Genomic DNA, 26,864 nt, shown 5'->3' on the forward strand with positions numbered 1-26,864 from the left:
TCCACCCTAGTCATAGACTGTTCTCTCTGCTACCACACGGCAAGTGATACCGGAGCGCCAAGTCTAGGTCCAAGCGGCTTCTAAACAGCTTCTATACCCCCAAGCCATAAGACTCCTGAACATCTAATCAAATGGCTACCCAGACTATTTGCATTGCCCCCCTCCCCCTCTTTTACACCTCTGCTACTCTCTGTTGTTTTCATCTATGCATAGACACTTTAATAACTCTACCTACATGTACATATTAACTCAACTAACCGGTGCCCCCACACATTGACTCTGTACCGGTACCCCCTGTATATAGTCTCGCTATTGTTATTTTACTGCTGCTCTTTAATTACTTGTTACTTTTATTTCTTGATCTTATCCATATTTTTTTAACTGCATTGTTACTTAGGGGCTCGTAAGTAAGCATTTCACTGTAAGGTTGTATTCGGCGCATGTGACTAATAACATTTGATTTGATTTCATACTAAAATGCTTGTCTCAGATTTACGTACATAATAATACGAAATATTCTGAGACCAGGTTGAGCTACTAGCGAGCTCTAAATATGACAATTTATTGGTTTACTGTTGCATTGTCTTTGCGTTGGAGAACTTTATTGCATTATCATTTGGTTAAAATCAAAATGATCCGGTGGCGGGAATATATAAGGCGTCAGTTCCCCTTTGACAGGGCGGAGTAGACCGGAAGCGTGCTGTCTGCTGAAATAAGGAAGAGAACGAGGCAACTGAGCAGTGGAGGGAGAGAACCGTCTTCTTTGCACAGCTTTTCTCCAAATTCTTAGGAATTTCAGTATTCATTTTCAATAGACAACTGGAACCACCGTCCATACATTTAGCTTAAAAGGAAAATCCTACTTGTATTCACCTTGTTGAAACTGCCTTTCGAACCTATAGCATTTATTTTAGCCGCTAGCTAGCTAACGACGCTGTCTGTCCATCGACACATCGAGGTGAAAACTTTGGTTTACAGTTTTTAGGCTAGTCTAATTGATTAATTCGGTATAGTTATCAATTGAACTACGTGAGTTAAGTTTTTATGCACATTACATTTGTCTGCCGGTAAGAATTCATTTAGACTATAAGCTGACTTTCTACAGTGTTGAGTAACGTTAGATTTGAAAGAAACAAAGCAACAAAGCTCTGTTCTAATTTCCAGTTTGGACTCGTTGGCGGGGCGTTGGTTTGTCTGTTCGTGAAAACATCGCACCGGGAACGACGTTTGCCAGCTTGCAACCAATCCAACTGGAACGACTAACGTTAGCATCCTGCACGAGCTAGTTAATAAAAACGCGTTTTCAATCGTTGCAAGTTAGCTAGCAAACAAAATCAACGTCAGAAAATGGCCAATAGCATCGAGGCAGTGAAGCGAAAAATTAAAGTTTTGCAGCAACAGGCGGATGAAGCCGAGGAAAGAGCTGAGACTTTGCAAAGACAGGTTGAAGAGGAGAAGCGGTCAAGGGAACAGGTAATGTTGACATAACCTTCCGGCGTCTGCCAACGTTAGGCCTTGAATAATCCAGTTGCTAGGTACAGGTTTTAGCTAGGTAGCTAGATGCATTGATTTGTGATTCTATGGCAACTTTACAGTACCGTTTGAACTGAACCCCATAGCCAGTTGCCTGGATAGCTACCGTTAGCACCTATTTTTGTCGGGTTTCTTCAGCTGGCTCAGTCCAAATCAAATCTAATTTTATTTGTCACATACACATGGTTAGCAGATGTTAATGCGAGTGTAGCGAAATGCTTGTGCTTCTAGTTCCGACAATGCAGTCCAATAGCCTCATTGGAGGTGAAAGAAATGTGACAAATTCCTGCTAAATCAGCTAGCTGGAGTTGGGCGTCTTCATAGAGTAGACTCATCGTGGATATAACCAGTTTTAGCATGGCCATTGTGTCAATTTTAAAGTAGTCAACTGGGTGGGGTTTCCTATGGGTTGTGAGAAATCAGCTAATGATCAGCACATTGTATTCAAATTGGGTGTTATGGTTTGTAAATGTCTTTAATCAATAACAGACATCTAGAGGCCACAATAAATAAATGAATGAGACAATATTTGGTTCAGGACTCCAGCACTACAGGTGGCGGTAACCACCACTATTAGTTTTCCATTTTTTTTTTCAAGACAAGAAGAAAAGTGACAAAGTGGATTTGGTTTCAATAGATGCATAACTGACTTGCCTAGTTAAAGTTTTTTTAATAACAAATCATTATTTACAATTTTGTTAGTAAACTAGGGTTGCAACCTTTCACACTACCAATTAAGGGATGAAGGGTGGCGTGCCACGGCGGTGTGGGTATGGTGTGTGAATGAATATAGTGTATGTTCTTATTCAAATTATATTCCATTTAGTCTATATCTTTACTAAAACTGTATCATTATGTAAACTTTTGACTAAACATCAAACTAAATTATCAAAGAAATCACAATTTGGACCTTTACAGCAAGAAATAACATTTCAAATGCGGAAGAGGGGCATGAGTCACTCACCAAGTCTGCATTTTTCCATGGATATTTTTTGATGCTCTTGACTGATTAATGCTGTCTTTTTGCATAGACAGAAGTCCTTGCATGACAAGTCACAGTTCACAGATATTTGAAGTTCATTTTTGATCAGGTCTGTGCAGCATCTGTTTCTTGAGTCTGACCATTTAATGGTCATCAGAGAGAAAGTTTGCTCTACAAAGGCATTTGAGCCTGGCACACCGAGGACAAATGAGACAATCCTGAACATGTTGATTAAGTTGGCTTTCCCTAGGTTTTGGAAAACTGCCACCCACTTCTCACTGGTGGATTATGTGGTGTCCTTACTGGCTTTGTGTATTTCCTCCCAGCTAGCACAAAACTCTTTATAGTTGGTCCATACTGACTGTCTGTCATTTTGAGGGCAACCACTATGCTCCATGTCAGTGAAGGAGAGCTCCTCATAGAAGCAGATCGGTTTCAGTTTCACCATTACATTTTCTGGTGAGAAATCAAACCACTTGTCAATGTATGTAATGACAGTGTCATAGAACTTCATAAAGTCCTTTTGCTGCTTGGACCTTGGTGCTGACAATTGTTTGTCCCATCAGCTGCTTGGTCTGGTATTCAAAAAATCTGTCCTGTTTCTGCTGAATCATCTTCATTTTGGACTTCCTCAAGTTGACATTGGCATTGTCTTCTGCGTAGGCTGTGATGTCTAATATCCAGTTCATGTTTTTCCAGACAGTTCATCAGAGCTTGATGTAAGCCATTTGCAGTTTCATCACTGTCTTCATAAAAGTCAAGTAACTTGCACTGCACTCCATCAGATTCTCACACACACTGGAAACATTTTTCTATTTCTCTTGTTTGAGGCATCACTGAGAAATACACTGGCTCACCTTTGGTCGGGGACAGATCATCCAAAATATCCTGCAGTCTTTGGTCCTAAAACATTCATTGTAATAATCTGTTTTTGTTCTTCTCAAGTGCATTTTCAAAACATTTGAGTCATGAAACAAAACACTGCTAAGCTTAACAAGACAGCCGGTGCGGTTGTAGTTGAGTCTGTGTTTAACCGTATGGTACAGATGCAAGGCTTCACTTGCTGCGATTTTTGTCTTTTTCCGCATTAGACGCCACGAAGAATGCACCGATATTGCTAGCAAGTGTGGCCACCTTGTGCATTTCTGTGGATGCATGCTGAGTTAGGTCATTCTCCCCTCCATGGCCAATTGAGAATTCCCGACGGCATAAAGTAGAGAGCTTTCAAGTCACCACTGACGGGCTTAACCCACTTTTTTTGCTTCCCATTTGTTGTAGTGGCACTTTTTTTATTGCAGGGTTATCCATATTTCCTTTATGCCAAACTGACTGAACAACAACAAATTACTTAGCAGGATTTGGCGTGTTTACGCTATACTGTGATTGGATGAATATACGGGACAAGGGAGGTCCCGTATGGGACAAAGCAATTTAGCCCAATATAAGGGACATCCCGGCTAATACGGGATAGTTGGTAACTCTATTAAAACAACCAACACGTCTATGGCGCAGCCCTTGCTGTCGCAGATGCAGCATGGCACAGAGACAAAGATGGGTCCTTGATCCATCTCTATGTGGATGTCCTGCATTTCCAATTATCTTAAGAATAATTGTTCCCTAAGGTCTTAGTCTTTCATTGAAAGGATGTTTTATTTGTGCAATGCTATTTCCAAGATGAATGTTGGTCAAATGCTTTAAATAGTTTGTATTTCAGTTGTCCCTGTATTTCCCCATTCACTGGGATTTCAAATGTTTGCCTCCTAGGCTTGGCCCTCAACTTGCCAAATTCCTCCTCTCTAAGCTCACTAGTAGCTAGTGATGTAAGCGCCTGGGTTGCCACACAGTGCAACATGTATTGCGGTTTTATGGCGCACTACTTTGGCCCAGGCCCCAGTTGTAATTCTATGGTTAATTTGGTCACACGCAGATGATACAAGCATGTCTGTTTTCTCCTTTCATCCCATGATAAAACTCCTACAGGACACGCATGCTTTCACTATGTGCTCGGTGTCTTTTTCAAGGAGGTACACAAGTGTTACACAGAGGCCCGCGTTGAAAGCGGGTGAGACAGAGCGTGAGGCTCCCGTGGAGTCATTCTATTATGGTGCACAGGAAGTGTGGTTGCCAACTGATTGTGGTGGGGCTTTTTTTGCCACTGCTGTCAGAGGAAATGACAACTGATGACTAAAAAAAGATGTTGGTTATGAGTCGCATGTGTCTTACCTAGAGGAAGACAACCTGACAATAAATGTTTGGCCCTTCTCCCACAGAATAAATAATCGGGCCTAGTCTGGAGGAGTTGTTGTATCATTCCACCTGTCTGACTCAGCCTTCTGGAAGTCAACAGTATTCAGAAATGCTACTATTCTTCTACATGCGCTACTCTGAAGACTTGGATCATGTTGCATCTTGGTCATAAGGTGTACAAACACTAAACACCACCAAGCTAACTAGACGCCTCATTCTCAAGTCTAGAGCTGAAATGTCTCTGCGCTACAGCGTTCTCCATAGAGGAATTTGAAGGTGCATACGCATGCTCCTCACTTCCAATAATCTAGGAACCATGGCTGCAAAATACCACCTCCAGAATGTGCTTGGTCAGACCGGAAGAAGCTAACTAATAGCACTCTTGTCTTTGGTGACAGAAAGCTATTTCAGGGTGTGAGGGGGGTGCCGATTTGCATATCTCTATGGTGCTGGCCTACGTTGGCGAGAGGCCCATTTCTCGTGAAGGCTGTCAAACACTTGCATGCCAGTGCCATGGCAACCGGTTTGACTGCTCCGAAGTTGTTCTTTCATGCAGCCACAGCAGGTTGCCTGTGGTTGTGTGTGTGTGTAGTAGGGGTAGTTAAGGGTTGCCGTATACATCTACATCTGAAAGGTGCTGTGCTTTCATTGCTTAATGCTCCCCTTCTGTTTTCAGTTTGGTCTGTCTCAATATTGCAGCGTTATATTTACATGGTGTTCATCTGACATGTGGTCTTACCCAAAGCCATAGAGGAGAGCTTGTGGTTTCAACCTAAATGGTTCTGATACTCTTTGCAGACATGATTCCATGGCCGTCATGCTAGCGTCCCCTGGCCAGTATTTGTAAACATAGTGGCAGCAGCATCATGGTGCCCAGCTCTATAGTCAGTCAAACGCTTTACCCATTTATGATTTGTCTCATCCATATTTACTAGATGGTACATGCATACAATTTAGCAACTGAACATGGAGGTACTACTACAAGTAACAGACAGTCCTAATCCTCAATGTGCTTCACAGTATATACTGAGCTGTGTCAGTGTTGGCCTCCTTCTGGTCCATCTTCTGATCTGGCCATCTGGTTGTGGCTATCTAAGGCTTAGTAAGCCTTCTATCCTTCTCTCACTGCTCTTTGTCTTCCGCTTGCTATTTCTCTGACACCGCATTATTCCTGTTCCAAGGCATGGAGAGTGAGAATAGCCAGGCTACTCTCTACAAGGCACTAAAACATTTATTCACTCCAAGTGCTTTAACCTTTCCCTCATCCGTCTCAGTGCATTTTCTCTCTCTCCCTTGTTTTTCCATTCCCGACCCACCCAGGGTAGGCAGCACAGTCATCTAGGCTGGTGTGCCTAATTAGTGCCATTCATGGCCATGGAGACCACTGGCATGTCTAACCCATACACCAGCACATCAGTCTGAGATTTGCTGTGTGCGTTTAGTGTATCCAACTCTTATGGTGATGAAATGTGACTGGTTGGTGTCCATTACAAAGACTCTGCGAGCACACACTTTCCCAGCTCTGTTCCAGTTCCGTCGAGAGTGCTGCTTTCTCTCTCTCACCCACACATCCAGGCTGCGGGAGAGGTGTATCCTTTAACAGGCCTGTGTGTGTCTGAGTGTAACTGCCGGTTGTTATGTCATAGTAATTCTCACACTACCAGTGTTATGTGATTGTAGGCCACATCTGTAATCCTTCTCTATATCAAAGGCTGAGGTGGTGTGAAATATGTCCTTATCATTTAAAGGTACCGGTATGTCATGATGTGTTGTCTGTGTTGGAAGAGGTGTCTCAAATGGCATTTGTGAGCTTATGGTGTACAATAATAACCTCTGTCCACATCCAGGCCGAGGCTGAGGTGGCCTCTCTGAACAGGCGTATCCAGCTGGTTGAGGAGGAGTTGGACAGGGCCCAGGAGAGACTGGCCACTGCTCTGCAGAAACTGGAGGAGGCAGAGAAAGCTGCAGATGAGAGCGAGAGGTGTGTGTGTGTTTTGAAGGGATGGAGGTGGGGCGGTGTTCTCAGTCTTCACCGGGTCACGCCACTTCCTGTTGTGGGACAAGGTCATTGGTGGGTGTGAGCTGGAATTAGCCTATTTGAGGGTGTACCCTGTGGATAATTTGTCCATATATGCTAGGTTTGTCTATATATGCTAGGATACTTTCTCACATACACACTGCCCCCTGACATCTTTGTATCAGTGCCCCTCGGATCTGGCCTGCATTATAGGGTCCTGACACCACTTATCAGCAGAAGAGAGCTGTGGAGGTAGTTTGCCACCAGACTATACAGAGAGATGTGCTCACCTGTTTTTCCCCTTCAGTATTTCTGGTGCCGAATGCCAAGGCCTGCAGTACACTGTGTAATATGGTAATTAAGGCCAAAACACTTTTTTGACACTCATTCCTTGCCTTCTCTCTACCTCTCTCTACCTTAGGGGTATGAAGGTGATTGAGAATAGGGCTTCCAAGGATGAGGAGAAGATGGAGGTGCAGGAGATCCAGCTGAAGGAGGCCAAGCACATCGCTGAGGAGGCCGACCGCAAGTATGAGGAGGTGAGCTGATCAGAGCCCCCCCCCCCCCAACAAAAACACAGTCACATGTAGAACAAGGCTCTGGTGTGGCTTCTGAAGAAGTCTTGGACTGTGCATCACCACTTTCGTTCTCTCATTCTCTTGCTCTTATCAAATGTTTACTTCCTTTGCTCTCTGCCTCTACCCCTACAGGTGGCTCGTAAGCTGGTGATCATTGAGGGTGATCTGGAGCGTACAGAGGAGAGGGCGGAGCTGGCCGAGGGGTGAGTCGCTTTCTCACATACTTAATCAATCTCCCTGTACCTCTCCGCTACAGTCTTACACTGCATCTGCTTAAGCTTGTAGCAGAACACATAAAAACACCCACCGGTTCCATCACTCTTACACTGCAGAAGTAAGTTTAAAGCCACAATGTGTTTCAGCCACACCTTTTGCATGGCGTTACTTAACTGGCCTCAACACGGCTTTGCCTGACTGCACGACGCATTCACTCTCGTCACAGTAGGAACTGCACACCCACTTATGTCACTTAAAAAAAACTTTTACATGTTTTGAAGATTTGTTACTAAACGTTAAACTAGAGTTGTCTTTACTATGCAACCGAACGATACTGTTACTTTTGCAATTACCTGTAGTATAGCTGTAATAGGAAATATGTATTCAAATGTCTGCTAGCACTAACTTGGACTAGCACACTATCATTAGTGTAAAAATGGAAATGCCGTAACAGTACCATGACAATATCCAATCTGTTCTCTCCCCGTATGTATGTGCCTGTTGTGTGTCCTGGGTTTACCATACCGACATGTCGGTTACCATTTTCTCTTTCCCCTCTATCTTGGCCTTCTCTTTTTCTGCATGCGCTTCCGTGTCATGTGACCCCCCCCAACCCCTTCCCACTCACTAATAGCAACGCCCGGAGGTTGGAGGAGCAGCTGAGGGGTTTCGACCAGTCACTGAAGAGCCTGCAGGCCTCTGAGGACAAGGTACCACCCCCCTTTCTCCCTGTTCTTACCAACTACAGGACACAATGGTGCCTTACGGGGACCCTCGACGGGTCTGACTGGGGTCTTCATTATAGGCGTCCATAAACATAAACCAGGTTCAGAAGGTTATGTGGACCAGGAATGCACACAGGGATTTGCAGTCCTCCTACCCTCGCTAACATAAAGTCCCACGTTTATCTGGCTGCACGACTGACTGCTGTAATTGTATAGCTGCTGCCTCCGCGATCCTTTCCCCTTCTCGTGTGTGCTCCTTTTCACTTCTCCTTCTCTCTCAAACGCTCTGCATGATTTTACCCGACCTACAGGCGCTCCATAATCCAAGTTTAGTAAGAGTATTTGACCACAAACATTTTCCTTTGGTTTATCAGGGATTTGTATAAGTGTGTTTTGTATTGTTGAGATATGATTTAGTTTAGCAGAATGGCCGTGGTCTGGGTCCCATTCCGAGGTTCAAGTCCATGCCTTTCTCTCCTTGTTTTTCTTTGTAAATCTCTCCGTCTGTTGTCTCTACCCCCACCCTCTAATTCCCTTGTTCATTGTTACATGTCTTTTCCTTGCCCCTCACCTTATCCATTGACCTTTGTCCTCATTTCCCTCACTCCCTCTTCCTCATCCCCCTATTCCCAAACCCTGCCAAAACCCCAAATGAACTGCAAAAAAAACTAAATACTGCAGCAAATGTGCCGAGTTGGAGGAGGAGCTGAAAAATGTCAGCAATAACTTAAAGTCCCTGGAAGCCCAAGCTGAGAAGGTAGGAGGGAGGGAGGGGAAACCCTGCATGCTTTTTGAACTGAATGTAACTGCACCCAGGCCAGTCCTGGAGACAACTACAGGTCCATTGACTACCTAAAACCCTCCAAAGCCTTATTGATCTGAAATGAGTTGCTGGTGAATTTCTTTAACTACAATATGATTACCATAACCCTGGATGTTGTGCATAACCTGAATTTGAAGTGTTTGGTGTCCTTTTTAAGAATTCTGTAAAGTTTTAAAAAGCATGTGTACTGGTATATGCTACATAATGCTTGACTTTAGTCCAAAATGTCATGTGTAATCAACTTAATTAATTTATCAAAGTAGAGGCAGACCTGTTTGCCTTGTAACAGTGTCTGGGTTTGCGTCCCACCCACAGCCTCAGAAAGTCAGTTTAGTTTCAGACATCCCCCCCCCCCCAGAACTTGGTTTGGTTCCTGCTCATGTAACCACGTGATCTGTAACATAAGCTGATCTCTGTTTGGATGAACTGACCAATCAAACTGCCAGCATCACAAATTCCCAGGCAACAACGAAGTTAGACATTAGATTGTCTGGAATGTAGAGAGACAAGTACTCTAATGGCTCTAGAAGGCTTGCCAACCCCGAGGAAATTCCAGCCCCATGTTTCAGACACACAGATGTTCTCTCCTGTTGCCATTTAAAAGGTGGAACGAGGAAGTACATACAAGCAGGCATCAAAACCAGCTCACCAGGGACTCTTTCCTCCATCCTGAAAACTCACTCCTCTCATCTGAAGAGGCCCAGGACTGGTTCTAACTAGAGGTCGACCGATTATGATTTTTTTAATACCGATTTTATTGGAGGACCAAAAAAGACGATACTGTTAATCGGCCGATATAAAAAATATATATATTTGTAATAATGACAATTACAACAATACTGAATGAACACTTATTTTAAGTTGATATAATACATCAATAAAATCTATTTAGCCTCAAATAGATAATGAAACATGTTCAATTTGGTTTAAATAATGCAAAAACAAAAGTGTTGAAGAAAGTAAAAGTGCAATATGTGCTATGTAAGAAAGCTAACGTTTCAGTTCCTTGCTCAGAACATGAGAACATATGAAAGCTGGTGGTTCCTTTTAACATGAGTCTTCAATATTCCCAGGTAAGAAGTTTTAGGTTGTAGTTATTATAGGACTATTTCCCTCTACCATTTGTATTTCATTAACCTTTGACTATTGGATGTTCTTCTAGGCATTTGTGTTGCCAGTGTAACAGTATAGCTTCCGTTCCTCTCCTCGCTCCTCCCCTGGGCTTGAACCAGCAACACAACGACAACAGCCACCACATCAAAGCAGTGTTACCCATGCAGAGCAAGTGAAACAACCACCCCAAGGCTCAGAGCGAGTGAAGTTTGAAAAGCAATTAGCACGCACTAACTAGCCAGCCATTTCACTTCAGTCACACCAGCCTCATCTCGGGAGTTGATAGGCTTGAAGTCATAAACAGCGCAATGCTTGACGCACAACGAAGAGCTGCTGGCAAAACGCACGAAAGTGCTGTTTGAATGAATGTTTTCGCGCCTGCTTCTGCCTACTACCGCTCAGTCAGATGCTTGTATGCTCAGTCAGATTATATGCAACACAGGATATGCTAGATAATATCTAGTAATATCATCAACTATGTGTAGTTAACTAGTGATTATGATTGTTTTTTATAAGATAAGTTTAATGCTGGCTAGCAATTTACCTTTGCTTACTGCATATGCGTAACAGGCAGTCTCCAAGTGGAGTGCAACGAGAGGCAAGTTGTTATTGCGTTGGAATAGTTAAGGTTGCAAGATAGATCCTTCGAGCTGACACGGTGAAAATCTGTTTTTCTGCCCCTAACGAGGAAGTTAACCCACTGTTCCTAGGCCGCCATTGAAAATAAGAATGTGTTCTCAACTGACTTGCCTAGTTAAATAAAGGTGTAAAAAAAATGGCTCCCAAAAATACCGCTTTCCGATTGTTATGAAAACTTGAACTCGGCCCTAATTAATCGGCTATTCCGATTTAATCGGTCGACCTCTAGTTCTAACTAGGATGTTTCAGGGGGGAGTCTGCATGGTGGTTGTCTGCTGTGGTGTAATCCTTAAACACTTCTAGATTAGAGGCCACACCCTGACTTTGCAGCTGCAAGAATGCATACCCCCTCCTCCCGTACCCCCCCCCAGGGTGATGATACTGTACTGCACTACACCCGTGCTCTGCAGCTCAGAGAGAGGCCTTTACAGCAAACTCCCATTGCCAAACGAGTGTCTGCCAATGATGTCATCCGACGAGAGAAGCCGGTTTTGTTTTCATTCTTCTCCCACCCAAACTCTAGCTACATTGAAACTGCACTAATGGACCGTTTTTCTATCTCAACTCCCCGGGCATGTTGAGTCACACTCAGTCTACACACCTCTCCCTCATTCTCTCAAAAGCTTGATGAGCCCATGCCTTCCCACTGCACTGTTGCAGCTCAGTCCGCACAAAGGTGGTAGTGAAGATATTTATAACTAACCCAAGATAGTTCATCTGTGTCGTTTACAGTGGGAGCAAATTAAGCATAGTGGGTAGAACGAGCAAGGAGGTAGGCCAAGCACGAGCTAGCGAGTTCCTATTGGTGCGTTGAAGCATATTTCCAATAGGGAACGCCTTCGCTGAAGTGCGTGTGTGCACAAACTCAATTCGACCTTGCACTCCTAAACAATGCAATTAAAAAAAATAAAAATTTTGGCAAAGTGTCAGTCAAACTTAGTGCACTGTCTTTAACATATTCTAGATTTGGGGACTGAAATGTCAGCCCAGCTTTACCTAGTTCCATCCTCACTGCCCGTGACTGGACTTCCTCTCGCCACCATATTTTGTGGTGAGAACATTCTAAACGGATATCCCTGTGACATGTCTGGGTTACCCCTTCTGTCTGTGGAGTTTCGATCACAAACTCGTACAGCAGCCACATTTAAAAGCTTTTGACCAGACTGAGTACTCAAAAGAGATGAGGAATAATAAGTATCAGTTTCTCCTAATTGTAGGCCAACCCACTTCCCAGGGGGTTTCTTTGCAGGTCAGTATCTGTTTCTCATTAGTCGCAGATGTTGCCCCACCACCCTCTTATTTTAAAAAAAGTGTGTGTGTGTGTATATATATATATATATATATATATATATATATATATTAGTGTGTATATATCACAGCACACATCTGCTAGAGGCTTCCAAATGGCGCAGTGGTCAAAGGCACTGCATCTCAGTGCTAGAGGCGTCACTACAGACCCTGGTTCGATTCCAAGCTGTATCACAACCATCCGTGATTCGGAGTCCCATAGGGCTGCGCACAATTGGCCCGGCGTTGTTAGGTTTTGGCCAGGGTAGGCCGTAATTGTAAATAAGAATTTGTTCTTAACTGACTTGCCTAGTTAAATAAAGAGGTGGAAAGAGACAGGTAAATGGAGTGCTGTTGTAAGTCCTAGCCTACCGGCTACCTCTGATAGCTGAAAACACATTTGAATTATTGTTTTAAGCTTTGTAATTTTCTTGTCGCTCTGGCTCCACTAATGTGCAGCGTTGATTCGACTCTTTCTACTACATGACACAAGAATCCTGGCTGTTCTATGTGAACGCTCTGTTGTGCTGTCCTGAATACGCCTGAGGACTCCCTAGTGTTCCCAACGTGTGATTCTGATTGGCTTTTCTTCCTCCCCTTTTGTCCCCTACAGTACTCCCAGAAAGAGGACAAGTACGAGGAGGAGATCAAGATCCTGACCGACAAACTCAAAGAGGTGAGATTCCCCGGAAACGTCTATCATGAAGCTCTGAATGGATGACTGATGCTGTGATATGTGCCTGTATTGCTGTGGTGGGGGGTTTAATAAACTTGTGTTACTTTCCCATAGGCTGAAACCCGTGCTGAGTTTGCTGAGAGGTCAGTGGCCAAACTGGAAAAGACCATTGATGACCTTGAAGGTAGGACTCTCACTCGCCATATTGTTGCAGTTCACAGTACAGTTATAAGGTGTTATAAACTGTACTCTCCTGCTTGTGCCCTCTGGCATTGTCTTGCTCTCCATCCCTCCTTGGTGTACATCTCTCCTCTCCCCTCTGTGCGCCAACAGATGAGCTCTATGCACAGAAATTGAAGTACAAAGCCATTAGTGAGGAGTTGGACCATGCCCTCAATGACATGACCTCCAAGTAAATACTAATTTAGATGCCTGTTGTGGTGTGGGTTGAACTGGAGTGTGCTATCGTGTGTTAATAACAGTATGATTCAGTAACAGTATGCAGACTGTCCATAAGAGGATGGCTCAAGTTGAGTTGCTAGGGAACTATTGTAGTGGATTGTGCTCTGGTAGCCTTTGGCTGTTTGTGCTGGAAAATGTATTGAGGCATAGCCTACCATGTACACACACTTCCATGCATCTACACCCATGCACACATTCCATTTTATTTTGACTAGGGATAGGCACATTGTAGATACAAGCATACATACGGTAGCTACAAGTAAATCTGCAGTGGTAGAACATTTCCTCAGACCTTGAGCTTTCCCCTTCAACCACTTCTGCAATGTAACGGATGTGAGCTGTCACCTTGGCAACGGCACAACACAAGGCACGAACACTGATACTTTATGTAGATATGGCTCACATGCTGTCACAGGCCTACTTATCCACATGTAAATGTGGACACAAGTTATCTTATGGATATCAATGCCTTTGACTAGTCTAGCTCAGGGATTCCATTTGGAACTATTGGGTTGCAGCTTGTGTGTATGTTGGGCGATTTCTTTCAGTCTAATTCAATTACAAGTTTGAGTATCCCGGGGTTCTACTGTAATACACTTAAAGGGCAATTCCACCACTTTTTAACATCATTCATCTCCAGCACCAAACCGGTGTCTACATATGTGAAAATAGCGTGTTTCTATGAACATTTTGAATAACTTAAATGTGCTGCCTTCACATGTTGACACTGTTATTGTGCTGGAGATTATAAAAACCAGGCTGAAATTGTGGCGTTGCCCTTTAACTCCGGTCACGCTTGGTGTGTTTTGGATTTGCATGGATTGCAGGTTTGCTGTGAGTTTACACCCCATGATGACAACCATGGTGTGTCAGTATTATTTTGAAGTGTTAAATTGCCATTGCTCCGTCTCTATTTCAGATAAATTGGACTCGTTAGATTTCTGGAAAACCCAATACACCCTGAATTCAGTCTGCCAGAACTGCCACAACGGTTGCGTGCTCTCTCCCTCTTTTCCCCCCTTTCCTTTCTAGATAGAAAGAACCATACCCTCCTAGTCACCAGTGCCGGTCTCTCCCTTTCTCATCTCCCTTTGTCATTGGCCCAGTTGCGGCCAACACGCTGGCTGAGTTTCTGGGTTACTGCCTTTCTATTTTCCACCTGTCCTTTCCTATCTGTACTACACTGCTCGCTCTGACACTCATGTTCACACTCTGTATTTGTGACTGTCTCTCTGTACCTAATGAAGAGGGGGAAAAGAATGCCATGGCATTAGTCTCTGTTCACTGCTTTTTGGCTGTCCACACTGTCTTGGCTTCATTGGTTTCACTCCACTATGCTTTTTGGCATGGTTTTGCGTCACCAGAGGTGGGTCAGTATCTGAAGCAACTCCCCACCCCCCCTGAAAATAAGTGAGTAGGGGGAGGTATTCTGAGCAATAATTTTATCACAAGCATTAATGTGGGCACAGTAAGTACTTGAAATCGTTATGAATGAATGTTTGGCTAGATTTCTTGAATTTGGACTAAAGGACCAGGTTTGTGTAATCCTAGATTACAGGTGTGGAACAGACCCTTACCTTTCTCTCACATGTTCACCCTTCTGAGTCACGTCTGCTAAAGTGACCCAAAAGAGGAAAGCTCAAAACAGATTTGCAGGTGAATTATTATTGAAACTGTGCAAATATTGTATTTTTAATGTGACCTGGCAACAGGAACGTTACGGCACGTTTATTTGTAGATAAATTGACTCATCCTTGTTACTAAAGCAGAAAAGCCTGTAATAGTGACTAGCTCAGTCAGCGTTGGTATTCCAAACAGTGTCAGTACACGCAGCATGGTCATTGTACAGCTAATGCTACAGTAAGTAGTTAGACAAGATGCCTAAAATGGACTATTCAATGACATGCCTGTGGTTGCACAAAATGAGTCGCATGAGCAGTGACTTGTCATAATGCAAGATATTAACTTGGTAATTGTTGACTTAAGTCTACAGAATTCATTACACACCCATAACTAAATACACAGCAAACGTAAGGTTGTAATAAAGGCTATCTTGACACCATAGCATAATTATAGCCCAAAAAATCACAATCTTCAGTGGTGCCATTTTGTATAAAGGTACTGGTGAGATTTTTGAAATAAAGACCAATTAATTAATTGTTTTAAAAGTTATTCTTAACATCTGCAGTTTGAACAATTAGTCACCCCACTACTGTTTTGGTGAAGGGATGACGCTGGACCTCCCGAGTGGCGCAGGGGTCTAAGGCACTGCATCGCAGTGCTAGCTGTGCCACTAGAGATCCTGGTTAGTCCACAGGCTGTCGCAGCGACCGGGAGATCCATGGGGCGGTGCACAATTGGCCCAGCGTCGTCCGGGTTAGGGGAGGGTTTGGTCTGCAGGGAGGTCTTTGTCCCATCGCGCTCTAGCGACTCCTGTGGTGGGCTGTTATTATTATTATTATTATTATTATTATTATTATTATTATTATTATTATTATTATTATGGGTGAGGCTGGAGAAATGCAACCACTTTCAGAATCATATTAGAGAGTGATGGATGTCAGGATCCATGATATAAAAATCATAGTTTTAACCATGTTTTTAGGCTTTAATGGTTATTTATAATTACATCGTTTATAAACAATGGCATAAAACATGCTTATATTTTGGGTTCTGATGAGGTACGCCAGCTGTACCTCGCTCACGAGGCATTCATAAGTTATGTCCTTCAAGAATCAATAGGTTTAGCCTATCAATCTTAAGTAGACAATGTAAATAAATTATTACCAAATGATTCGTGTTTCCATTCAGGGGAGAAAGACTCCCCCCCCCCCCCATGTGTAAATAATAAATCATGGTACCAATAATTGCTTCTAATACACCAGATGTATGTCCTTGAACTGTTTTTACAAAAAATGGTTAAAAATTTGCACACAGGATAATTTAGTTGCTAATGGCAGCCTGGGGTACCCTGGTCGGCCTTCGACTTGAGTTACTCAATGGGTGGGCAACACTGAGCTAGCCTGCAACGTCTCTTCCTGGACTAGCTCAAACTGCGCATGTTTCAATGAAATGCCATCTTAACCAACTTCATTTGACTTCGATGCGCTATTGAGTCTTCATAGAAATTAATGTTTTCACGTGATTGATAGCTTTGTCCATTTTTATTTTTTATTTGACCTTTTATTTAACCAGGTAGGCTAGATGAGAACAAGTTCTCATTTGCAACTGCGACCTGGCCAAGATGAAGCAAAGCAGTTCGACACAACACATGGAATAAACAAACATACAGTAGAAAAAGCCTATATACAGTATGTGCAAATGAGGTAGGGCAATAAATAGGCCATGGTGGCGAAGGAATTAAACACTGGAATGGTAGATGTGCAGAAGATGACTGTGCATGCATGTACCAGTCAAAAGTTTGGGCACACCACCTCATTCCAGGGTTTCTTTATTTTTACTATTTTCTACGTTGTAGGATAATAGAAGACATCAGATCTATGAAATATCACATGGAATCATGTAGTAACCAAAAAAGTGTTAAACAAATCTAAATATATTTGAGATTCTTGCCTTGACAGCTTTGCACACTCTTGGCATTCTCTCAACCAGCTTCACCTGGAATGATTTTCCAACAGTCTTGAAGGAGTTCCCACATGCTGAGCACTTGTTGGCTGCTTTTCCTTCACTCTGCGGTCCAACTCATCCCAAACCATCTCAATTGGGTTGAGGTTGGGAGATTGTGGAGGCCAGGTCATCTGATGCAGCACTCAATCACTCTCCTTTGTCAAATAGCCCTTACACAGCCTGGTGGTGTGTTAGGTCATTGTCCTGTTGAAAAACAAATGATAGTCCCACTAAGTGCAAACCAGATGGGATGGCATATCGCTAAACTTTCCCTTACTGTGGCGGCCTTCATGAGCCAGTTTCGTAGGGCTTGGTGGTTTTTGCGACTGCACTTTAAGTTCTTGACATTTTCCAGCTTGACTGACCATGTCTTAACCTGTTATGGCTGCAATCCCGATACCGGAATCGATATGACAACTACCAGTGAAAATAGAGGGCACCAAATTCAAACCACAATCTCATAATTACAATTCCTAAAACATACATGTGTTTTATATAATTTTAAAGCTCTTCTCGTTAATCCCACAAGTGTCCAATTTCAAATAGGCTTTTCAGCCAAAGCACTACAAACGATTGTTAGGTCTCCACCAAACCACAATAAGCACAGCCATTTTCCAGCAAAATATAGCATTCACAAAAACCAGAAATAAAGAAAATGAATCGCTAACCTTGAGTTATCTTCATCAGATGACTCATAGGACTTCATGTTACACAATACATGCATGTTGTTTGATCAAGTTCATATTTATATAAAATAAATCTGAGTTTACATTGGCGTGTTAGATTCACTAGTTCCAAAAACATCAAGTGATTTTGCATAGCCACATCATTCAACAGAAATACTAATCATAAATGTAGATGATAATTCAAGTTATACACATGGAATTATAGATATACCCCTCCTTAATGCAACCGCTGTGTCAGATTAAGAGAACTTTATGGTAAAAGAAACGCATGAAATAATCTGAGACGGTGCTCAAAAGTAAAAACACCACAGCCGCAAAGATGGCGTCAAAATAAACCAGAAATTACATTATAAATATTCCCTTACCTTTGATCTACATCAGAAAGCACTCCAGGAATCCCAGGTCCACAAATGTTTTTGTTGTTCGAAAATGTCTTATTTATGTCCAAATACCTTCTTTTGTTAGTGGGTTTGGTATACATATCCAAACGCTAATTCTGGTCAGCGCTATATCGGACAAAAAGTGATATTACCGGTCGAAGAAACATTTCAAACTAAGTACTGACTCAATCATTAGGATGTTTTTAACATAATGCTTCAATAAAGTTCCAACCGGAGTATTCTTTCTTGTCTTCGTGAGCAATGGAACGCAAGTGACTACCATGAGGAAAAAGTGCGATCACAAAATGGCTGCTTGATTGACATCTGATATATTCTGCTCTCATTCACTCCCACAACAACATAGAAGCCTTATTATAATATATATTGGAACCCCTAAGCAGTGCAACATCATTCATATCTCAAGGGGATTTCATTGGGGACTCTGAATACATACAAGCTCAGATTTCTGACTTCCTGTTTTGATTTCAACTCAGGATTTTGCCTGCCAATATGAGTTCTGTTATACTCTCAGACGTCATTCAAACAGTTTTAGGAACTTCAGTGTTTTCTATCCAATGCTAATGATTGCATATTATTATTATTATTATTATTATTATTATTATTATTATTATTATTATTATTATTATTATTATTATTAGTAACTATGACTGAGGAGCAGGCCGTTTGATATGGGCACCTTTCATCCAAGCTACTCAATACTGCCCCTGCAGCCATAAGAAGTTAAAGTAATGATGGACTGTCATTTCTCTTTGCTTATTTGAGCTGTTCTTGCCATAATATGGACTTGGTCTTTTACAAAATAGGGCTGTCTTCTGTATACCACCCCTACCTTGTCACAACAGAACTGATTGGCTCAAACGCGTTAAGGAAAGAAATTCCACAAATTAACTTTTTAACAAGCTAACTGTTTTTAATTGAAACTCATTCCACATGACTACCTCATGAAGCTGGTTGACAGAATGCCAGGAGTGTGCAAAGGGTGGCTACTTTGAAGAATCTCAAATAATATATATTTTGATTTAACACTTTGGTTACTACATGATTCCATATGTGTTATTTCGTAGTTTTGATGTCTCAACTATTGTACAATGTAGAAAAATAAAGAAACCCTTGAATGAGTAGATGTGTCAACGTTTGACTGGTAGTATGTAGTCATTGTTTCCATCTAGTGCACCATGACTGTGCTACTGCTAGTTATACATCTAAATAAGGTGGCTACAGAAATTTAAGCAGAAGCTGGCTGAGTGAATGCATTGCTATCTGACTTTACTAGTATGCTTTTAAATATTTTTCATGTTCACGCCAGCGAAGATTATGGGTCTCCCTCCAGTTTAGGCAACGTTGGCTAGTAAATTACTGATCGAAAGTTGTGATGAATACCAAATAAAGCTACATGTTGAGAAACCTAGAGATAATAGCCATACCAACATATCAACCAATATGCTGTTAAGTAGTCCTATACAGTTGAAGTTTACATGCACCTTAGCCAAATACATTTAAACTGTTTTTCACAGTTCCGGACATTTAATCCTTGTAAAAATTCCCAGTTTTAGGTCAGTTAGGATCACCATGTTATTTTAAGAATGTGAAATGTCAGAATAATAGTATAATTATTTCAGTGTTTATTTCTTTCATCACATTCCCAGTGGGTCAGAAGTTTACAAACTCAATTAGTATTTGGTAGCATTGCCTTTAAATGTTTCGGATAGCCTTCCACAAGCTTCCCACAATAAGTTGCGTGAATTTTGGCCCATTCTTTCTGACAGAGCTGGTGTAACTGAATTAGGTTTGTAGGCCTCCTTGCTCGCACATGCTTTTTCAGTTCTGCCCACACATTTTCTATGGGATTGAGGTCAGGGTTTTGTGATGGCCACTCCAATACCGTGACTTTGTTGTCCTTAAGCCATTTTGCCACAACTTTGGAAGAATGCTTGCAGTCATTGTCCATTTGGAAGACCCATTTGCCATCAAGCTTTAACTTTGACTGATGTCTTGATGTTGCTTTAAAATATCCACAATTTTCCTCCCTCATGATGTCGTGTTTTTTTTTTTAAGTGCACCAGTCCCTCCTGCAGCAAAGCACCCCCACAACATGATGCTGCCACCCCCGTGCTTCACAGTTAGGATGGTGTTCTTCGGCTTGCAAGCCTCCCCCTTTTTCCTCCATAACGATGGTCATTATGGCCAAACAGTTCTATTTTTGTTTCATCAGACCAGAGAACATTTCTCCAAAAAGTACGATCTTCATCCCCATGTGCAGTTGCAAACCGTAGTCTGGCTTTTTTATGGCAGGTTTGGAGCAGTGGCTTCCTTGCTGAGCGGCCTTTCAGGTTGTCGATATAGGACTCATTTTACTGTGGCTATAGATACTTTTGTACCGGTTTCCTCCAGCATCTTCACAAGGTCCTTTGCTGTTCTGGGATTGATTTGCACTTCACACCAAAGTACGTTCATCTCTAGGAGACAGAACGCGTCTCCTTCCTGAGCGGTATGATGGCTGGGTGGTCCCATGGTGTTTATACTTGCATACTATTGTTTGTACAGATGAACGTGGTACCTTGAGGCTTTTGGAAATTGCTCCCAAGGATGAACCAGACTTGTGGAAGTCTACAATTATTATTTTTTTCTGATGTCTTGGCTGATTTCTGTTGCTTTCTCCCATGATGTCAAGCAAAGAGGCACTGAGTTTGAAGGTAGGCCTTGAAATACATCCACGGGTACACCTCCAATTGACTCAAATTATGTCATTTAGCCTATCAATTAGCCTAAGCTTCTAAAGCTATGACATTTTTTCTGGAATTTTCCAAGCTGTTTAAAAGCACAGTCAACTAAGTGTATGTAAGCTTCTGACCCACTGGAATTGTGATACAGTGAAATAATCTCTCTGTAAACAATTGTTGGGAAAAAGTTACTTATGTCATGCACGAAGTAGATGTCCTAACTGACTTGCCAAAACTATAGTTTGTTAAGAAACTTGAGTGGTTGAAATGACTCAAACCACTTGAGTGGTTTTATTGACTCCAACCTTTAGTGTATGTTAACTTCTGACTTCCATTGTAAATGTAACACTTGCTGTCCCATGCAGGCAGTACAAAACGAAACCTGTTCATAGCGAGCAAAATAAAAAACCTACTGTTCTACTTTCTTACTCTAGCACTTGGACTTGTTTCCTTACTAGCACTGACTTTGCTGATGGCTGCTTTGAGGGAAGATTTTACTGACTTGTTGTTGTACTTCACTACCTTAAGTTGACAGTTGACTGTATTGCTTTCCTGTCTGGTTTACCCAAGAAAGCCATTGGTCAACTGCAAAACAGACTGCTGCAGCACGGGTACTGACCAAGACGAGACTGAGAGCACACAATACCCTGGTTTTAAGGTCTTTGCACTGGCTGCCTGAGTTTTAGAATACATTTTCAGGTTCTATTGGGTTTGCAAATCTGCCATCGTTCACCCCAATACATGTCAGACATGCTTTTAAATAATGTACCTAGTAAGTCCCTCAGGTCCTCTGGCACTGGCCTTTTTAACTATCCCAAAGTCTAGGACCAAGATGCATGGATAGGCAGCCTTTAGTTATTATGCCCCCAGCCTTTGAAATAGCCTGCCAGAGAACCTGAGGGGTGCTGAAACTGTGGACATATCAAATAGATCGTAAACATTTTTAGCTTAGCTTTTCCTTAGGGTGCATTTTAGTTGTCATTTGATATTTTTTTATCTTTTCTGTAGTAAATATTTAAACTTTTATTATATTTTTTTATTCTGTAAAGCACATTGCATTGCGTTGCATTCCATGTCTGAAATGTGCTGAAGTAAATAGTTTGATTTTGAAGTGTAATGTTAAGTGTCTCTGGATAAGGGTGTCTGCTAAAGGCTGCTAGAAAAGTGTAGCTGACAGGTCAGACTTGTTTTATTAAATGTTCTAACAGTGTGAGTGATCTGCCACGTTCTCGCTCTGTCAGAGAAATCCGGCCATACAATCGCTCGGGCTGTGTTTGTTTCAGTGACATACTGTAGTTAAATAGGGAATTATCTGGTGATACCAAACATGGCTCTCTTTACTCTATGGAGACCTTGTGAATTATGAAGCTATGTCATAGAATTTCTTAGTCACCCCGGGTTTCATTCTACAGATTAAAGCTTACATTTTTGGTTCTGTCACTATATAGTGAAGTTGTAGACAACCATAACATTTGAATAAGTTTCCCTTTTGGAGGTACTGCTAGAACTACCAGGAAGCACTTTCTAGTATTAAGGGGGGGGGGGGGGGGGAAATCTAAGACTTCAATATTTGACCAGGTGCTATACCGTCTTGTGGAGTTGCAGAAATAGATGTCCTACATCTTCTGTCAGCTACAGCTGAACTCATTCCTTGTTTATCCTTGACAGTTATGTATGTGACTTGTTTTCAAAGTAGTCATGTACTGATTTGATGCTATCAGGTATTGTCATGTGGATTGACATAGTTTAGCCCTCGGCGTTGCTCCACTATAGTGTAGTAGACCTCTTACAAAACTCAAACACCAATTTAACATCTCAATGTCTTGCCTCCTACGTCCTCATCTCACCACCAGGAGGATCCTTCGCTTACCTTCATTCTTTGTTTTGATTTACAGATGCGCTAGCCAACGCCAAGGAGGAGAATGTCAACATTCACGCCACCCTGGACAAGACCCTGGAGGATCTTAACAGCTTCTGAGCGGCTACTGGACCTGCGGCATGGCCCCTCCACCACCACCTCTTACTGCTCCACCCCCTCACCTCTGGCCCTGTCTCTGTCTGTGCTGGCTGACTGTTTAGTGGGGGGGTTGTTAATTGTTTTTGGTCACGGTAGCACTTTCTTCAGTCCACACCTAGCCAAACGTTTCTCCCCAGTAGACCAAATGTCTGACTGCCTCTCCCACATTCCACCCCAGTATCTGCGGATGCTCTCCTGATGAGCATCCCTCTTTTTTTTTTTGAAGCCTCTTCATAGCATTCTTTTTAGTCTTAAGGGCAACATTTACTCAAGCACCAACATCTTAAGTGTTTCACAGGTTTCTAATATTCACATTCCAGCTTAGGTGTGTGATTTGTGTTTGAGGCCATTCCTATGGTCTTTTTTTGGATGTTAGCTGTAAGCGTTTAAATACATTGAGGCTCTTCTCTCCTGTTCTGATAAGAACCCTTAAGGGGATATTTGGTGTCCACTGGGACACATATGAAGGTGGCGAGGGTAATAACTCTTACCTAATGATGTCTCCCTTTTGGAATGGGACCACCATTTGATTATTAACTCTCCCTCTGTTATCCCCATCTGAACCACTTGCCCTACCAACGTATCGCCTCAAACTCTTGTCCCCCTCTAACCACTCACCTTCTGCTGGAACATCCTTACACAAGCACTGCTTTTCTACTGCGCCAATGCCCAGAGGGTCCACAACTGTGCTACCTTTTGTCAAGGATTTTGTGTTAATTTACAATTATGGGCTGGGGGGATTAACATGTTTTTCTTATAAGGGAGAAGTGTTTTGTTGCATGACATGTTTTTGTTTTTATCTGGAGTCATTTTCCAAAAAGGGCCGTTGTCACAAGTTACTGTAAACTGTTTTTGTTCCACCCCCCACCCTTCCAGTTTACTCCCCCCACCCCAAGATCAGGAAATTGAATTGTGAATGAGTCGTGGGTCATTGAAGGGATATAAACGTCTTATAGCTTCAGACAGAATTGGATGCAGATATTCTAGCCAATTGCAGCCTTAGTCCTCTAGGCTAATTGTTATTTTTTTCCAATAAGATGATGTAGGGGAGGGGTGTGATCAGCCAATCACTACGCATTCCACTGCCAAAATGGAAGCATTGGGAGAAGGGACACAAGGGTATTATCTAGACTTACCAGTATAGACTATTAAACTATTTTTTTTCTGCAAATTAAGTGAACTGCAAACCTTATAATTAATAAAGAAATAAAAAGTAAAGTATTGCATCAAGTTTAACTGGAACTTTTCACTCGATACCTGGGTGTAAACATTGTTACCAGTAATGTTTTGATTGTAATCATGACACAAATGGACACAATTTTTAAAAATAAAGAACCATGATTTGTATTGACATTCCAATTTATTTATTTTTTCCTTCAGTTTGACACCACTCTGATTTAGGTGCTGCTACTACTACCTACTTTAAAATGTTTTATGAACACTTACCCTGCTATTAGAACATTGATCATGTCTGTCTAGTACATTTTAATTATGTTGAATGGGTGTGTAACGCCGTATTGCACTAATTTTACCATGGGTCAGCATATGTGCATGTTCCAGGTTCCCAGTTAATCGTCTAGCTATTTACAACTAAAACTATACTTTCTCGTAGCCTAGTTAACTATTTTACAATCTAAGACTATTAAAAAAACAAAATTACACATGGCACAATGATACTTTTATACAAGTGCAGACTTAATCTGTATATTGGGTCTTAGTGATGTCAACACAGGAGGCAAATGTCACCAAGTACAGGAAAATGCCAAAAAGGAAACCCCAATGTGTCTTAATAGGGCATTGTGCCACCAGAAAAGCTTCCATGCACCTTGGCATCTATTCAAGTGTCAAACTTTATTGGATGAATGTGACAGTCACATCTCTTCTAGCTATGTTAGCCAAACTAATTTATATATCACCCTAAGCATGATGGGATGTTTTAATTGCTTAATTAACTCACGACCCACACCTGTGTGGAAGCACCAGCTTTTAATATACTTTGTATCCTTCATTTTTCTCAAGTGTTTATTTTATTTTGCCAGTTGTGTGTGTGATCCATGTAAATTAACATATTGGTCAGTGCCAATATGCACACCGTACATGTTTGGGTGTTTGACCAGATTTTATTCTTGCCATGCTACGTAGTTGATAGTACAGAACACTGTAGAGAAATAAATACTACATATTCTCACTTTCTGCTGCTCCTCAGTGTATGAAAGGTGTTCTAGGATTTTCACAGAAAATAGAGTAATGTATACCCAACTACACTTTCCAACAAGTGCTTTCAGCAAGTTCCTACAGCTGTGTAATGTCCCCTCCATCCACCATCAGTCCTCTTTCACCTTCTCCTTGGCTATTGAGAGCAGCCCAGTAGCAAGCTGCTCTTCCAGTTGTGATCCATCGCCCTCATTTTTGATTATCCAATCAAAATCTACTCCTTGGTTGAGCCCACATTCAGACTGCATCATCTATTCCTGCAGAGAGAGAGAGGGTGTGGTGTTGAAGAGGTATTGTATTTCTCCGAAAGTGAAGAACATATCAATACTATCGGTGTAGGTATTGCACCTGTTGTGAACTCCCAGTCCCTCTCCCTCCGTGTCTCTTCTGAGGCCTCCACCCGAACACAGCGAGATTGACTAGGATACTCCCTCCAGAACCACTGCAGGTCTGACAGATGTCGCGTGTCACTCACAATCTGGGGCACAATAGAGATTACAGAAGGTATAATGGTAGAGGACAATACATGATGCTTCAACTGCTCATCAGGTAGGGCCTTTTTTAGTCAGGTTCACCAACTCTGAATATGCAGATGGTCAGTTTCTAATAGCAAGTAAGACCTGACTCAAATACTTGCGCTTGACATAAATCATATATGGCGGGACTTGGCTTGTATGTTTCCCCATAACAGTGGGGCAATTGAGAATTTTGTTATCTTACCCAGATAGGCTGCTGGGCTGCCTTTATGGCCCCACGACAGAAGAACCCTGGGTCCTTCTCCCTCTGCTTCTCACCCCACTGGATCATGTCAGCACGGTACTTCTCCTCGTACTCACCTGCTCCCAACAGGTCCTCAAAGTCCAATCCATGGTCCCGTAGGCATAGTGGGTAATTAAAGGAGACAGTGTAGTGGTAGTGTTCCTCCATTCACTCGTAGTGTGTATTGTAGACCAGCTGGTCATGCAGGCTTTTGTTCCTGCCCAGCACTTAATGTCTGATCGATTAACCTCATCAAGGCAAGGTCCTTGATTATCTGAATTAGGTGTTGTATTAGCTGGAACACAAGCCTGCACACCGAGGATCGGCCAGGATGATGTAGCACAACTGTACAGAAATACTAACCTGTGCGTATTGCTGTTTGAGAGGACCCGAGAGACGCAAAATACAGCATACATCTGCACCTAGTCTGATATAAATTATACATGAACCACATTGTTAAACTAATATAACATTTGAGAGAGTATTCAATTCAGCGATAATAGCTTTGATAAATTGGTGAACAGTATGCCAACAGTCAATAGCACCTTTTGTGAATCAAATCCGTAACGTAATATTTTCCAGATTTGCGTTTCCCACTAAATAAAAGGATGAGTTTGGGTTCTACTGTCGCCATCGAAAAAACGTTGCAGCAACCAATTTATGTGTTTTATTTTTGATACAGAAGAGCTAACCTCTTCGTTTACACATTAACCGTACCACATGCATTATGATTTGTTGAGCTACAGTAATATACACATAACAAGCGCCTTACAATTATAACATTTGCTTATGTGATCGAATTTCTTAGAGAAAAATATATATTTCAATATTTTTACAACATGTATTTATTTATTTTAAGATATAGTCATTCTTATAATTCAACAACTTTAAAAAGATGGGCAAACGTTGGTTAAAAAACTGTCATGCAAGGTTTACGGTAACAGATCGTCATCATATCATGGACCTTACCATTGACATGCGGAAATAGGGTGATCATATGAAATATAAAATATTTAATGGTTTCTTTAATGACGACAACATCAAATTGAATACGTGAATGAAAAATAAGAGGGATATTGCACTAACCACGAAAGAAAAAGTGTTAAAAATACGTAAAATGTCCCACGACAGTATGACTAAGA

At 41.9% G+C, this 26,864-nt stretch overlaps 1 protein-coding gene and 1 pseudogene across 12 annotated transcripts; one reads left to right on the top strand and one right to left on the bottom strand.

The window, feature by feature from the left end:
* Positions 1–662: 662 nt before the first annotated feature.
* On the top strand, positions 663–24,102 carry LOC110486570 (uncharacterized). 11 transcript variants are annotated; one of them, XR_016485833.1, is made up of 10 exons: positions 675–1,473; positions 6,610–6,743; positions 7,201–7,318; positions 7,490–7,560; positions 8,208–8,283; positions 8,980–9,055; positions 12,774–12,836; positions 12,951–13,020; positions 13,170–13,248; positions 22,628–24,102. XR_016485833.1 is itself a non-coding variant. In XM_090196038.1 (10 exons), exons 2-10 carry the CDS (start codon positions 1,348–1,350, stop codon positions 22,698–22,700), a joined length of 810 nt encoding a protein of 269 aa, XP_090052164.1. In that variant the 5' UTR covers positions 703–958; positions 1,165–1,347; the 3' UTR covers positions 22,701–24,102. The 11 variants fall into 11 exon arrangements, 7 of the variants coding, with proteins under 7 accessions (XP_036801173.1, XP_036801149.1, XP_036801164.1 ...); XR_016485836.1 differs by lacking the exon at positions 22,628–24,102 and adding an exon at positions 14,218–14,558; XR_016485830.1 differs by lacking the exon at positions 13,170–13,248 and having other exon boundaries at positions 703–958; positions 1,165–1,473.
* LOC110486577 (phosphomevalonate kinase-like) lies at positions 24,091–26,456 on the bottom strand (annotated as a pseudogene). The gene is made up of 4 exons (XR_005036221.2): positions 26,268–26,456; positions 25,684–26,149; positions 25,312–25,441; positions 24,091–25,220 (listed from the first exon to the last, which is right to left on the bottom strand). The product of XR_005036221.2 is annotated as a phosphomevalonate kinase-like (transcript).
* Between the last annotated feature and the right edge of the window lie 408 nt (positions 26,457–26,864).

Source organism: Oncorhynchus mykiss, chromosome 2 (assembly GCF_057628025.1).
Source record: "Oncorhynchus mykiss isolate SJ-2025 chromosome 2, ASM5762802v1, whole genome shotgun sequence".
NCBI classification, from domain to species: Eukaryota; Metazoa; Chordata; class Actinopteri; order Salmoniformes; family Salmonidae; genus Oncorhynchus; species Oncorhynchus mykiss.

Excerpts from the sequence above, each read along its gene's own strand:
- LOC110486570 (XM_036945254.2), top strand. The coding sequence starts at position 1,348 with ATGGCCAATAGCATCGAGGCAGTGAAGCGAAAAATTAAAGTTTTGCAG. Across the intron at positions 7,561-8,979 it reads AGGGCGGAGCTGGCCGAGGG|CAAATGTGCCGAGTTGGAGG; the intron begins GTGAGTCGCTTT and ends TAAATACTGCAG. Across the intron at positions 13,249-22,627 it reads CTCAATGACATGACCTCCAA|ATGCGCTAGCCAACGCCAAG; the intron begins GTAAATACTAAT and ends TTTGATTTACAG.